Source organism: Chelonoidis abingdonii, chromosome 3 (assembly GCF_003597395.2).
Source record: "Chelonoidis abingdonii isolate Lonesome George chromosome 3, CheloAbing_2.0, whole genome shotgun sequence".
In the NCBI taxonomy this organism is placed as follows: domain Eukaryota; kingdom Metazoa; phylum Chordata; order Testudines; family Testudinidae; genus Chelonoidis; species Chelonoidis abingdonii.
Window position 1 is genome coordinate 7,183,288 of NC_133771.1, and position 15,693 is coordinate 7,198,980.

The 15,693-nt window shown below is 42.0% G+C and overlaps 1 protein-coding gene across 1 annotated transcript in view; it reads right to left on the reverse strand.

The window, feature by feature from the left end:
* Positions 1–784: 784 nt before the first annotated feature.
* ELP3 (elongator acetyltransferase complex subunit 3) overlaps positions 785–15,693 on the reverse strand; it is a 141,648-nt gene continuing 126,739 nt past the window's right edge. Inside the window, 1 exon segment of the mRNA XM_032790883.2 lies at positions 785–2,566. Within this exon segment, the coding sequence (XP_032646774.1) occupies positions 2,481–2,566 (86 nt within the window). The 3' untranslated portion in view covers positions 785–2,480.

Here is a 15,693-nt window from a genome sequence, read left to right on the forward strand (position 1 = left end):
CCTGCACCCTGAACTCTTCATTTCTGGCCCCACTCCAGAGCCTGCACCCACATCTGTCCCTCCCACACCCAATTTTGTCAGCATTCATGGCCCACCATATGATTTCCATACCCAGATGTGGCCATCAGGCCAAAAAGTTTGCCCACCCCTGCTTTAGGGTGCAATGTAGCAGCTGATTTGTGCACAGCAATGTCACACAGGGGTTTAGGCCAGGAAATAAAGAAAACTTTGTCCACTTGAAACTGTCAGGAGAATTCAGCTCAGCAAAATTTGATTACTCAAATTGCAACTTGCACAGGATGCTGCTGCTAACATCAATGGGTTGATATTTTGTGGAATGCGAAGTGCAGAAGGTTCCATTATGGTTCTAGATATCTGTGTAATCAGGGCATGGCCAACAGAGGCTAATGCATCTGCGTTCTGGCAGAAGCAGAGCAAGTGCAGGAAGAAGACATAACAGAGAACCATGAGGTGACCTGTAAAAGGAAAACTAGATCATTGGTTTTGTACCTTTTGATGCTTCTTGATGAAGCAAGCAAGTGGCTTGAAAGATGTCAAATCTTGTCTTCCCTGGTTTTGCTGGAAGACCTGAAGGTTTCAGAAATGTGGATTGTGAGAATTCTCAGCCCTTATTTAAAGGATAGTGGGAGGGGTTGTTGAATCTTAAAGCAGGAGTTTTATTTTTATTCCAAGTGTATATGAGTCATTTAAGCTAAACAGGTGATAATAAAACAAACTATCCCTCAAAGAGAATTTTAAACGTTCTGAATAAAAATCATCCTCCTTCAATGAATCAGGTTTGATTTCATCTGTATTTACGTCAGAATTCTACCAGTTCTTCAGTTACCACAAAGACTTGCAAGATAGAAAAGACCTGTAAAAAAACCAAGCACAAATCCCCCACCACCCCACCCCACCTTTTTCTTATTTGAAAAGCAGGCTGTCTGTATACACCATTAGAAAGCAAAAATGGCATGGAATTTTCCTACCTCTGAGTTAAACTGGTCTGGATGCGTTTTAGCCGCTGAAGCCTTAAAATGAAGGACACCTTTAAGAAGTGCACACTTTAATAATATAAAGTTTATTGTCATCTATTTTTTACACAATTCTATTAAAAGATTCTCTCCAGAAAGAATGCATGTCTACAGCCTGCCCATATTTCTCCCCTTCCTTGGTTAGGTGTGCGTCAGCGGACGTCAGAGCAGCTCTTAGCCCATGACCCCAGAGCCAATGTTCTGAAGCGGCAATAGATCCTGGTGGCAGTCATAGTTAATGAACAGCATTGAAACACAACTGCAGGAACTCTTTTCAAGTTAATCATGTGTCTATGAGCAGCTATTACACCTGAAGCTTCCAGAAGACTTGTGGCAGATTCATAGGAGTAGCATGTGTAAAATGCTGAGCTCGGTACACATGGCTTCCCTTGATTTCAACCCCATTTCAGGTTGAAAGACTACAAAAGAGTTCAAGCTGCTTCTCTCCTATCATGCAGAGATACAGTCTAATGCATTCCATTCAATTTTTGCTGCATGGCTCCCATTGACTTTAATGAGTCAAGCAGCTAAAATCTAGCATAATGCTTTTAAAAATATCCTTCTGAGTGCTCAAATACTGCAGCACAAAGAGCACTTATAAACCTACTGTACCCCAGGATTCCCCAATATAGGGGAGTGGGCAATACTGAGGAAATTAGCTGAACACACAGCCTTTACACACTGAGGTTTGTGCTTGGTCTCACATCGGACACTTATTCTGACTCTTCTGAAAAGACTTTTCTTAGAATCTCTCATTGCTGGAATGATCCAAAAGTCAGACTCTGCCCTAGTGCAGAGTTAGTCAAAATGTGAATCTCAGAATCTTGACAATAACCAAACTGTTTACAAACCACTCTGCCCCCACCACACACACCTTCCCCAAAATAATTAAATCTTGTTACTTGGTATGGAGAGAAGACAGCCAGCCCAATTTAAAAATAGATGCATAAAATAATAATACAATATTTGTGCTTCCCGAGTAACTTGCAAGCCCAACTTCAACTGACTGCAAGGTTTCCATGCCTAAGTTTTAAATATGATGCTAGTGACATCATAATGGACATGCGGCTAGAACATGAGCAAGATGTTCAACTGGGCCCTCTAAAATGAGAACGTTCAATCAGAAAAACATCACAACTCTGCTCATTTCAATGCATTATTGCACCAACTCCAGCAGTATCATGTCAGCTAATAAGATGAGTGGCTCTCTCATGAGATCCCCACTGACAATGGACGGTCTCTCAGGAGAGTAATATGGGTCCCTCCCAGTAGAGATTTCAATTTACGGCTGGGGACTCCAGCATAACAAATACTTAGCAACAAGCAGACCTCTGTTTTAAGCTTGCATTCCTTCCCCCGAGCTTTCTTGCCAAGGTTAGTCAGCATCATCTCTGCCCTGCTCTCAGCAGCACATCTGGTCTGAAGATGGGGTTTCCGTGCCCCTTGTTAAGGGCAGTAGTCCAGCCTTTTCACCATATATGGCCCTTCCAGCTCATAGCCAATCTTCCTGTAATAATTCCTGGTGCCAACTCCTGCAACAAAATAGAGGGGCAAAACTCATCAGTGCAGTGATATACAGCAAGAGATCAGGCCCTGGAAATCAGAGATATGCAGACAAGTGATTTTCACTGATGAGATATGTAATAGAGGAGAGTAAAGCAAAGCTACACTGTATAATCCTGTTTTTCTGAAGGGTTTTGGAGACATTTGAACAATGAGGTTTTGGATAAACTGCAGAACAACCTGGTGTGCACATCGCTGCTGGGGGAGGGCTATGTCTGACCCTCTGTTAAGTAAACAAGCCTCCCTCTACCCCCAAGATGTATTATGCTATGCTAGGACAGCAGGAAGGAAGCAGGCAAACTATGCGGAGATCTTCACCAGCCTATGGTCCCTAGCACAGCAGCCAGCATCCCGTCACTTCCCCCTGCATAATGCCTCACAAAATCTTTGGAATTTAGCTAGTCTCTAGGCAACCTCTGACTGGGGGTGATCGAATCTCTTTAGGGTTAATTTATAAACCAGACAGGTAGATAGTTCACTAAAGCAAGCTCACCTACTCTCTTACAACTTATTGTTAAGGCACAGTGACTAGCATTTTCCAAGGGATCTGAGAGAGAAAAGTGCCGAACTCTCAGGAAGTCAAAATGAATGGGAGTTAGGTACCTAAATTCCTTGGGGTAAATCCTAGCCACTGGCTTTCCAGGCTGCTGCCATGGATGGGCTGGGGGTAGTTAGTCATTAGCATTCCGGAAAGACTGTGCTCTGCTTTTGGGGACAGAGGTGTAGGAACCTGGTAAAACAGCTGAACAGAGCAACACACCTACCCGTCCTCCTGTTAAGAGGGATGATTGTGAGCAGGGATGGAGGGCTACAATTAGAATAACCATTTAATGTTCCTAAGTATCAAGAGCTCAACTAAGGATAAGTTTAACACAAAGCAAAGACAAGCTCTTGAGAGGCAGAGGTGCAGCTGCAGACATCATTACAGAGAGCTGAAGAGCCCTGAAATCCAGCAAGCTCTGTCTTCACTCACATAAATATGCTTGGATCCACTTTAAATGTACAAGTGGGCTCCGCAGTCACAAATTCAATTTCCTCATTAAAGGGGAAGCTTTAGAATGCTATTGTTCTTAAACAGGCTCTTCTCCCTCATTCTTCCTCTTTTCTTCCTTAATTAGATCCTATGGTGACCAACTCCAGGATGAGCCCAATGCCCTGGAAGAACACTGGCTTTTCAGTAACATCCAGCGGAGGGACAACGTTACAGGAGAGAGTGATAACAGCCGCCCCCACCCTATCTCTAATTATACACAGATGCAGGCATTAGTCATCAAATGAGGGACAAGGAAGGACAAACAGATAGACAAACCCTTCTGAGTGCATTATAGAAATCGTTGGTAGTCAGGCTGGCTGACAGGGACAGAAAATACCTGGCACTGCTTAAAGAAAGAGACGCTTAAACTTTTGTTTCTAACTCTGTCCCTCCAGTCAGTTCCTGGAAAATGTGGCACTTAGGAATTGGCTCTTTCCCTATCCAGGAATTAACCACATTACTACATAGAGACTTAATCAGTCCAATTATCAACCCTTCTGTTCCCACATGCACAACATTCAGAGTAAGTTTGCTTCAGCCATGTTAATTCCTTGGGATGTTCATGTAAAAGCACTTTATTTTTAGTACTGTTACCAAACTACTTAAATACTTCGCATCTCTACAGAGTTGGATGTTCACAAAGCACTGCAAAGATGCTAATCCCTTTGGTGAAGTGTTCAGAGGGATAGCCGTGTTAGTCTGTATCAGCAAAAACAACGAGGAGTCTTTGTGGCACCTTAGAGACTAACACATTTATTTGGGCATAAGCTTTCGTGGGCTAAAACCCACTTCATCAGATGCATGGAGACATAAGTGTTGAAATTACAGTTTGCTGGAAGGTATATATATTACAGCACATGAAAGATGGGAGTTGCCTTACCAAGTGTTGCGGTCAGCACTACCTTTTTGATTTTCAGGTCACTGAAGAACTTCTGATGGAGCAAATTGGCCTTTTACTAGTCTTGTTATCTTTCCTTTGCATCTGGTAATTTATTTGCAATGCCTTTAATATTGGTTCTCTTGAGAAACTGCCAGCTCTCCCGAACTCTTTTTCCCTTAGATTTATTTCCCATGGACCACTTACATTCAGTTCTGAGTTTGCTAAAGTCTGCTTTTTTAAAATCCATTTGTCCTTATTCTGCTGCTCTCACTCCTTCCTATCCTTAGAATCAAACTCCAGCTTTTGATGTGCCAGTTTTATTTGCCTGCTTTCAGGGGTCATTGATCTCTCCTGAGAGAAAAGGCACCACAGCTACACTTCAGAATGTCTATGGTAACCCATTCACATCATGTCCAAATATGAAGTTCTGGCTGAAATTCATGGCGTATGTTATGCACAGGTAGAGGTAAGATGAAATGACCAGAATGATCCCTTCTGGCCCTGAAGTCTATGAATTATGAAAGACAGTCCCGGGAAAAGGGAAAAAAAAACTTTTAAAGCAGTAAGAAGTGCCTATTGCTTTGTCAGCATTTTCAAAAACAAACACCTAAGTACAGGGTTGCACACAGTTTAAGTCTATTGTATAAAGCAAAACAAAAACGCACAGCAAAGGCCTACAAATCTTCTGCCACTGTTCACTGACCCCCTCGAGGGTTGGTTACTTACAACTTTTGTGAGCTGCTGCCTTTGCAAATATGTTGCCTGAAAAAATTTGTTTTACCTGCATTCATTCTCAGAACAGTACAGACGCCTAGAGAAATGCGACACAAATCTCTGGCAGTAACACAAAAGAGCTGCCCTGCCATTTGACCAGTTAGAGTACTTCATTTTAAAAAGATTAATGAAGCTCAATATAAAAAAAAAAACCCTTTTGAAACTGAAGAACAATTACTAATTCTTATCGTTAGCATTAAAAACACCTTGATCTGAACTATTTAAATGTCCTCTTCAAGATAAAGACTTAGATAATTTGTGGGAGGTTTTAAAGATATTACAGGCTGTGTCAGAGGCTAGTGCTGTCTGCACTAAGAGCTATTAAATGAGGCTAGTTATGTCAGAACTCTTCCTCATTTGAGGGCAATAGGTTCAAATCATTAAGAAGAATGATTTTGCAGCTTGGCTAGCCAGGTGCCCCAGAGGAAGACGTGACACTGTCATGTGGAGAATCACAATCTAAATCCCTTCCTGAGGTCTTTTGTTCAAAATTCAAAGCCAACAATTTACTTCACAGAGTCACGTCTTTCAACAAGAGACACTTTTCTGAACTGGCTCAGGAACAAGAAGTGGGAGGTGTGAGAATCCCGCTCATTCCCACTGTGACCAATTGTCAAGCTTTAGGACCCTGTGTGGAGATTCAGAACTATTTTGCTGACTCACCTTGGCAGCCAGACCAGACAGGTCTCATGCGTGTTTCTAAAACAAAAATCTATAGGATGGAAGAGGAAGCCTTAGAACTAGTTATCTCAGGAAGGAGTGCAGGTTAATATTTTATGGTAAGTATGGAAGCCAGATGTATATTATTAGGAAAAAGGTCTTTTCCCAAGGTCTTTACAGTAGCTTTCTCTGAGAGCTTCCAGTTCCAAACACAGGTCCAACTATACAGGGGAATGCCCGGGCTTCAATTCATGGATGAGAAAATGGTGTAAAGACAAAGATTTAAATGTATTAAGCACCAGGGAACTTTATGGAGAAGAGAGAGCATATACACAAGAAACGGACTGCATCTTAACCAAAGCAGAATGGACTGCTGGCACAGAAAGTTAACAAGTTTACGGGGGATTACTTAAGCTAAGAGCTGGGGGAAAGCAGAGAGGTGCTGAGGAACACATCAGTCAGACAAATATACCCACTAGGGATGTCAGTAATACAAAGGCATCGGTGTCTAATGAAGTATAGGTCAGAAAAACGTGCCTCTTTGGAAAAATTACAGAGTGTCTAACTAAGGAGTTAAATAAAAACAGGTACACGGTGAAAAACCAGAATGTGTGTCTTTACACCAGTGGGGAAAGTCTGAAAATAAATTCAGGTAAATTGGAATCCCTGGCAACACAAGATAAGCTTAACATAATATGCATTACTGAAATGTGGTGAAAAAATAGATGAATGGGACACTAATAACTGGCTAAAAATTATACAGGAAGGAAAGGTCATAGACACAGGGGAATAGCCCTATACATGAAAGATTCCATGGTATCTAATGAGAATTTCATAATGAAAAGGACCATATAGGAGAATCTATATGGATACAAATCCCAAGTCATGAGAATACAAATAAACTAACAGAGTTATACTGCCATCCTCCTGGTCAAGAAAAGGATAGGGAGTGCAGAGTGTTAAGAGAAATCAAAGTGGCAACTAACAAAACAATACATAGTTTCAACTACTCGCAGATAACTTGGTTATATCTCACAATGGGTCACAGGTTAGAGAAGCAGCAACATTTAATGTGTCTATAATACATCTGTAGAAGATATGTCTGCTGTAAAGATCTTGGTGATGTGAGTCTTCTCTTTACTACTCACTGCTGCACACAAGTTTCCACCCAGCCAGCTGATGGGCCTTTTTCAGGTGAAGCTACCCAGACAAAGCCCAACATTCCCGTCGCTCAAAATGATGCATCTATATTCTGCTGAAGACACAGTACAGAATCATCCATCAATAATGGGGTAAGAGTCTCACACATACACACTGGATTGAGGAGATTTTTTTTAAATGAACACAGTTAATTGGGGTTTTTAAAGTAGTGAACATAATAAGAATTTCCTTGAAAGTGCTTGAATTATTCACAAGACTTGGCTTTAAACCAAGCCCTGCTCCGCGTAGCTGAAAAATTCTGCCTCAGATTTGCTTTGAGAGTTTAGACTGAAGCAACTCTATTAACCCAAAGACCATAGTTGCTCTGAACAGCACAGTCCACAAAACCAAATGCTCAGGACAATATAGTTGGAACACTAACTGGGAATGAAAACTCTGATGCTGAAAATCTCCACCAGGCCTGGCATGTGGCAGCCTACCTGTTAAACACAGATAGGTGTAAGCATGTCACCGCTATGATCCCATCTCTACACTACATTAAATAAGGAGTTACATTTAAGGTCCTTAATGGAATGGGACTGGCATCTCTCACTGTTTGCCTTAGGCTCATCAGGAATGTTACCTGTGTTAGAAGAGGGAGGACTTGTAGGGAAAGGGGACAGAACTTTCTTGTCAGCTGGCCTATCCTATCTTAGTGTCTCTATCCTATCTCAGGCCAGGTCTACACTGCGACTTTAAATCGGTTTAATGGCCGATATACCAATTTAACGCTGTATCCATTCACACGACGTCGTCATTAATACCGAGTTAACCGCCTCCTTAAATCGATTTCGGAACTCCTCCCAAACGAGAGGAGTAGCGCTAAATTCGATAGTGATAACTCGGATTAGGGTTCGTGTGGACGGAAATAAACGGCCAATGCACATTCTACCACCATCCGGCACTTGCTCAGCCTGTAGTTGAACAGCTCCTGACCACTGTCCAGGCTGCCAGTGTATGGCTTCATGAGCCATGGCATCAAGGGGTAGGCTGGGTCCCCAGGATAACTATAGGCATTTGAACATTCCCAACGGTTATTTTTGGTCTGGAAGTAATTCCCTTGCTGCAGCCGTTTAAACAGACTAGTGCTCCTGAAGACGCGAGCGTCATGAACCCTTCCTGGGCATCCCACGTGGATGTGAGTGAAACATCCCTTGTGGTCCACCAGTGCTTGCAGCACCATTGAAAAACCCCTTGCGGTTCACGTACTGGGTGCCCTGGTGTTCTGGGGCCAAGATAGGGATATGGGTTCCATCTATGGCCCCACCACAGTTCGGAAAATCCATTGCAGCAAAGCCATCCACTATCACCTGCACGTTTCCCAGAGTCACAACCTTTCGTAGCAGCAGCTTAACGATTGCTTTGGCTATTGCATCACTGCCGCCCCACAGTAGATTTGCCCACTCCAAATTGATTTCCGACTGACCGGTAGCTGTCTGGCTTGCAAGCTTCCAGAGGGCTATTGCCACTCGCTTCTCCACTGTGAGGGCTGCTCTCATGTTTGTATTATGGCGTTTCAGGGCAGGGGAAAGCATGTCACAAAGTTCTTAGGAAGTGCTCTTACGCATGCGAAAGTTTCGCAGCCACTGCGAATCGTCCCACACCGTCAAAACAATGCGGTCCACCAGTCTGTGCTTGTTTCCCGTGCCCAAATTCGGCGTTCAATGGGTAGTAGATGCCCCGTTAATAGCAGTAGCTCCAAAACGCTGGGCCAGCGGTTTTTGGAGAATTCTGCCTCCATCTCGTCATCGCTGTCCTCGCCGCTCAGCAATAGCTGCCTCCTCCTCTCCTTCTGCCTTTGCAGTTCATTGTTCAGTATAGTCAGCACGAGAGTACGCGAGGTGTTGACACACGTCAGAATACCGTTTGTTGATCTCAGGGTCCATGATTGCTGTGCTATGGCGTTTGCTCAATGCACTCCGAAAAAGGCGCCAAAGGGTTGTCTGCTGCCTTCACAAAGGGAGGGGTGAGGCTGTACCCAGCACCACCCGGGGCAATGTTTTATGCCCCATCAGGCACTGTGCTCTCAACACGGAAGTGGGAACTATGGGATAGCTGAGGAACAGCTACCCACAGTGCACCGCTCCTGAAATCGATGGTAGCCTTGGACCATGGACATAAGCAATCGATTTTTTGATCGCACTGTGGACGCGCAAAACCGATTTTATAACATCGGTTTTGTAATATCGGTTTAAACTACTTCGAAATAATCGTGCAGTGTAGACGTACCCTTAGTGTCTTCTAGAGTATCCATCACTTCAGTATTTTCACTTAAGTGCTTCCAGGTAAATTATGTATAATTGGCAAGGTCCCTAGTGAATTTAATAAGGTCTTCGGTTGTCTTCCCGCAAGAAGTCAGAATGATCATAACTCTCAGTGAATTCAGGACAAATGTAATATCCAACCTTTTATCCTAGCATTTCTACAGTAAAAACTCATCTGCTTGTCTGTGGTAAGAGAAGAAGAGGACCTAAGGTTAACTGTCTGTCACAGTTGAGTACATTTTTATATGGGGTCAGGTACAATGGTGCTAAGTGCAGTATAAATACCAAGAGTGAACAGAAGAAAAGGTGAGGGAACATGAATCCTGAATGATACCTCGCTAGCAGATTAGAAAGGGAGGAAGGAATCTGAATTATACTTAAAATGGGTGAAAAACAGGTTTAATTATGTACATGCTCAACTTTTCAGCACAAAGACAGATCAAAAATATACTCTTCTGACTCAGTCCTGCCACACAGGAATATACAAATATAGCATCTCAAAAGAATCTTTAACCACAGCTCACTAGTCAACAGATTAAGTGAAAAATAAGATAATTTTAAGATTATTAAAGATTTTGACAGATGTCAATGTTTATTTTTAAGCATTTTTTCCAATTGTTATCAATTTAAATTTTCACAATTGTGCAAAAGTTGGAGTTTTAAGGATTTTGTCCTTCATTTTTATCAATTTATTTTTTCACAGTTGTGGGAAATCATGGGGGAGCCATTAGCCTATAGCAGGGAGCAGGGGAGTGGAGGGGTCAGTCAATTATTTCATGACAGTAGATGCTGGGATTCAAAGTTTTATAACAAACTGTCAACATCACGTTAAAACAAAAGAAGTAAATATCCTTAAATCAACCTCTAAAAAGTTCTCAAGCCAAAATTTTCTTACTTTGCATATCTGTAGATTTTTATAAATCACAGATAGATGTATTTTTTCGTAAGCTTGTGTGTGTACAGTGAATTCAACATTAACTGACATTTACTGATAAAAACCTAATCCTTCCAAGCCTACTTAAACGCATTCAGTGGAACATGCAAAATGATATAGTAAAACTCAGCTTAGGTATACAGAGTGAAATTCCCAGATTGTTTCAATCCATTAACGTGCCAAGTGCAATTCTAATTATGGCAAAACCACCTCTCAGAGGCTCTGCAGGAAAAATTATTTCCTTTTAGGATTGCACAACATGCTGCCTTGAGCATAAAGCAGCCCAGGCAAATTGTGAGAACTTTCCTCTAAGTTCTGAGTTCTATACAAAACGTTACTCAAATATGATCGGGTTATAAAGGTGCTAAAACAATTTCCTTGGTTAGTGTACAGACACCTTAAAGGAAGGAATAGGAAAAAAAGTTACATGGCTCTGCCAAGACCCCAAAATTTCACCTAAAGTCAGCAACACAGCTCCAATCGTTCCAGCCCAAAGAGGACCAGATGAGCTGCTTCCTACAGTACCAGTCAAGGATGTTCTTTAATTAATTGCAGTTACAACTGCTAAGCAACATATGACATCTCTCCCCAAAAGGGTAGAGTATACAGTAGAACCTCAGTTACAGACATCTTGGGAATGGAGGTTGTCTGTAATTCTGAAATATTCGTAACTCTGAACAGAGCACAGTTTGGGCCCTGATCCAGCAGCTGACACCCTAGGCCAGGTTTCAGCAGCAGTTGAGCTCCCTATTCAGTGCTGGCATGAGTTTGCAAGCTTGTCCCTCTCCCAGCGGTGTATGTGTGTGTGTGTGTGTGTGTGTGTGTCATAAAGCAGTGCATCCTGCTCGGGGGGTGGGGTGGGGAAGAGAAAGAGGGTGAAAGCATTGCAGACCCCAGAGCTGCTCCTGCTCTACTGGCTCCAGCTGCCTTGGGCTGGCAGCTCCACCATCTTGCTGTAAGTGGCTTCCCCATGTGTAGGAGGTGGGGATGGGGACAGGCAACTCAGATGTGCCTACCTTTAAGATGCAATACAGGTACAGTACAGTATTTGTTGTTTCTTTTTTGGGGGGGGGGGGGATGTCTTTGCTGCTGCTGATTGGTTACTCCAGTTTCACATGGTGTCATAGAATATCAGGGTTGGAAGGAACCTCAAGGGTCATCTAGTCCAACTCCCTGCTTAAAGCAGGACCAATCCCCAGACAGATTTTTGCTCAAGGATTGAACTCACAACCCTGGGTTTAGCAGACCAATGCTCAAACCACTGAGCTATCCCTCCCTCCTCCTGTCTAGTTGACCCATCAGTCTGTAACTCTGGGTTCATATCTTTGAGGTTCTATTGTACACCTTTGCTGCACTGCTACCTTTGATGGTCCGGAAAGGCACAGAAGGAACCCAAATCTACTCCCTCATTCATGTGTGCAATTCCAGCTGAAATCAATGAAGCTTAGATACCACAGTGATAGGTAGGGAGAACTGGCCAGGAGATTTGGAACCTGCTATTGCCGCTAGGCAAACCATAATATTATTTATTTAAGATACAAATACTGAAGTATTAAAGGGAAGAAATGGGAGGAAGCAAGAACTCCGAATTAGAGGCCCAGCTCTTCCCTCATGAGTCAGTGACATCTGGCTCCAGGTTAGTCAATGGATTTACACAACCAGAGTGTCATTAAAAACATTCCAATACGGTCACTTACAGATAAAACACTTAATATTTTAAAATGTCTTTTAAACCATAGGGGATCTTTTGGGTGACATGACTGGTAAAGAAAAATCAGCAAAACACAGCAATGTCTTTGAAGAGTTTTGCTGTTACCTATAGAAAACAATAGGAGATTTTATACTCCTCCATCTTACCTTCAGCAAGATTTTTGAGAAGAAACTTTGCTTAGTTCAGAAAAAACAATTTCAACGAAGTGGAAAAGCCACTTCTTGCATTCAAAACTATGGTATTTAATGTAGGACTTCAGATCAAAATAAAGCGCAAATTTAACAGTGAACTTTGAGCAATTTCCCAGAAACTAAGTTATGCAACTATGTGTAATTTTAAAATTGTTGTTTGGGACTAGCCTTTACCTGTGCAAATAATGTTATTGGAGTCAGTGAAGTGACCAGAACTACTTAAATGAGCAAGATTTGGAAGATCTGACCCTAAGAACACATCAGTATTGGGAACATAGATCATTGATCTGCTATGGCTATTCCTATTTACTCCTGTATCCTGTTTCTGGCAGTGGCTAGTACCAGATGCTTTCGAGAATTTTGGTTTTTATTGTGAAAGTATTGCAAAAAAGCATCTAGTTTCTTTTTGTTCCCATTCATCAAGATAAAACTACCAGCCTCATTTCATTGTGCCTGTCTACTTCAAATAGCCACCCTTGGTCAGGATCAAGTGGTGTAAATAACTAGAGGATTAAACAGGAAAGGCTCTTAAGCCAAACTGAGAATCCCTGAGAGATGCAGTCATGAAGTTTCCTGCTCTAACAATGCTCTGAATGATTTCCAACTCTTTGTACTTTGCCACATGACACATGGAAGCAGCTACAAATGCATGCACGTCAGTTACAGACCTCTAACTGACAGTTGCAATTTGACCCCGAGACCATCTTGCCAAACACAGTAAAAGGAAACATGAGGGAACAGACACCTTGACACTGTTGTCTTGGGTACTGAAAACTAATCTAAAAATGTGTCCTACTGGCAGGATGATTGATTAAATATTATTGCAGCATTAGCTACGAACACACTGACGGTCCAATTACAAAGAGGAGTAAACAACTGAAAAACCATAGAGAGGATCTGAAATAGTGCTAACAAAATCAAAAGGAAGCTGCCTTTTTGGCAATGTGGGATTTAAAAAAAATGAGGCTCAATTACAATTCATTGAAAAAAATCAGAAAACTTCAAAGTTGTTGTAAGTAAAGTTCTTAATTTAAGAAAAGAATTGGTTAGTAGTCTCTAATAGCACCCAACTCACTTTGGTGCCTGGGCTCTTACATAAAACTTAGGGTAGGCACTTTTGAAAACGTTGACTGTTACTGGCTTTCAGGAGCCATCCCACAATAACCCACACTGACAGTACAATCAATACAATAGCTCCTGCTGAGGACGCGCACTTCTGCCACAAGGAGCAAAGTGTAGACATGCACAGGTGATGTAATTACTGCGACATATAGGTCGACTTAATTTTTGTTTAGACATGGCCTAAGTGACTTGCCTAAGATTACACAGAAGGTCTGTAGTGAAGCAGAGACTTGAACCCGAACCTCAGGCTAGTGCCCTAACCATTAGACCATCCTTAACTAGAGTAGAACTCAGCAACTCACTTCACACAGGTTCCTTAACAACTATAAGCTAAGGCCTTTCAGTCTCTGCTGGCATGGGCTTGCATCTGGACTAGTGATGTGGAAACACATAGCTCTGTATCGCATTAGCACTTTCCCCAAGTCATCCAAGCCTCTGCCCTCAAACTGATATTTAAATCCACAGTAAGGCTTATGAAGGGCGGGGAAGTAGTGGGGTTGAGAGTCAGAGCCTGAAGGTCTAACACAGCTTTAGCACCATAACATGAGTTCAAGTCTGTAGACCCAGACTCTGAAGCTGGTTGTCGCAGGGTTTTTTTTGGTTTTGTTTTGTTTTTTTGCCATCTAGACAGACCCTATGAGATCAGGTGAAGCAATCTCTAGATCTGAACGCTGGCGGACTAATAGCAGGGGGAATTTTCTATTTGGGGACCCGAACTATGGAACTTGTTCCTTCCCTTGATTTGTCAGAACTTGCGTTTGCTAAACTTCAGAGCATAATGCAAGACAACACAGAGTTTCAGAGATCTAGAGTTGTTGAACCGTAATGAAGGGAGAGGGGAAAATGGCAGCTGAGAGCCAGTGAACCAAGCAAGGGGCTGAGGTCTATTCCCATCTCTGCCACTGCCTCAATGGCTGACCTTAAGAAAGTCACTTAATCACTATGGCTTAGTTCCCCCATTTGTAAAATGCTCATTTATTTTTGAAAGGCACGGCAAGATCTATGAAGGATTACCTTAAATACCAAAGTAGTAGTAAATAGGTTATGACGTCTCACTGCAAACTAAAGGGTATAACAATATATTCTTATTCCCCTCCCATAACATTATGGGATTTCTGTATGTTGGTAAAACTACACAGCTAATAATGAACACTATTGTATAGACTTTTGCATGTAAGCAGTTCATCATTCTTGGGTTTTTCCAATCGCCATATCAACAAGACAAATAAACCCCAAAGACCAGAATTGTAATCAATGGCATGGGGGGGTGGGGGAATCAATGAAGTAAAAACTCATGATAGAATTAATGAGCTAATTCTGCAGCAATCAATTTTTGGAGAGTCATTAGCACAAAGTAGATGCACTCATTATGTCTGCTCATTTGCCATTTAAAAATTAGCTCAGAACCACCATAGAGCTTCCAGATGGTGAGATTACATCCCAGTGATCTCTTAGTGTGATGGCAATATTTCATTAATGACTACACAGCCCTGCCCATCTCCAGCTGGCAGAAGCAACTTTGGAGGGGGAGGGGAGCAACCAAAGCAAACTGGGGTCTTACTGTTGACAATGCCAAAGATAATTAACCTTTGACCCTAAATCAAGCTCTCAGTTCTTTCACAGTTCAAAATCAAACACTGCATTTTTTAAGTTAAACAATTGCCTTTTACAATTTAACAAAAGGCTATGTACTACAGGCATTAGAAAATCCAAGAAGAGAACAGTGCCGCAGCATTTCTGCTACAGTACTAATGTTGGTATTTCTCAGGCTGAAGATTTTAAGAGATTTTAGATCTACAATCAACATGATGTCCCGAGGCTTCTTTTCTGTTTGGTGGATAAAGCATCCACTTTCTGGCATGGTATTACTGAGAATTTGGGGATTTAAATTGAAACAAAGAAGCCTTGGAATTCAAGCTTTGTTTTCCTCTACGTAAATTAAGAGAGTTTAGCGATGATGAAAAGAACAGACTGACAATCTTGGAGACTGAATTCCAATGTCCATTAAACAAGTATGGTACATGCAGCAGTGCTGAATATACCCTGCCCCTCCAACTCCTGCCTCAATACTGACCAAGAAGCACCACCATCAATAGTGAAAGGTAGGTCAGTCACTATGCCCATTCAATATTTAGCCTTTTCTTGTGAGACTGACATCTTGTTCGCTAGGAACTACTGTGCGATCACCAGTTCACTGTTATCAACATTATTTATTCATATTGTAGAAGGAGTCAGAGGCCCCAATTACAGTGCTAGGCTCTGTATGAACACATAACAAAAAGACAGACCATGCTTTCAGGAATTCATATTCTAAGTGACATAGGACA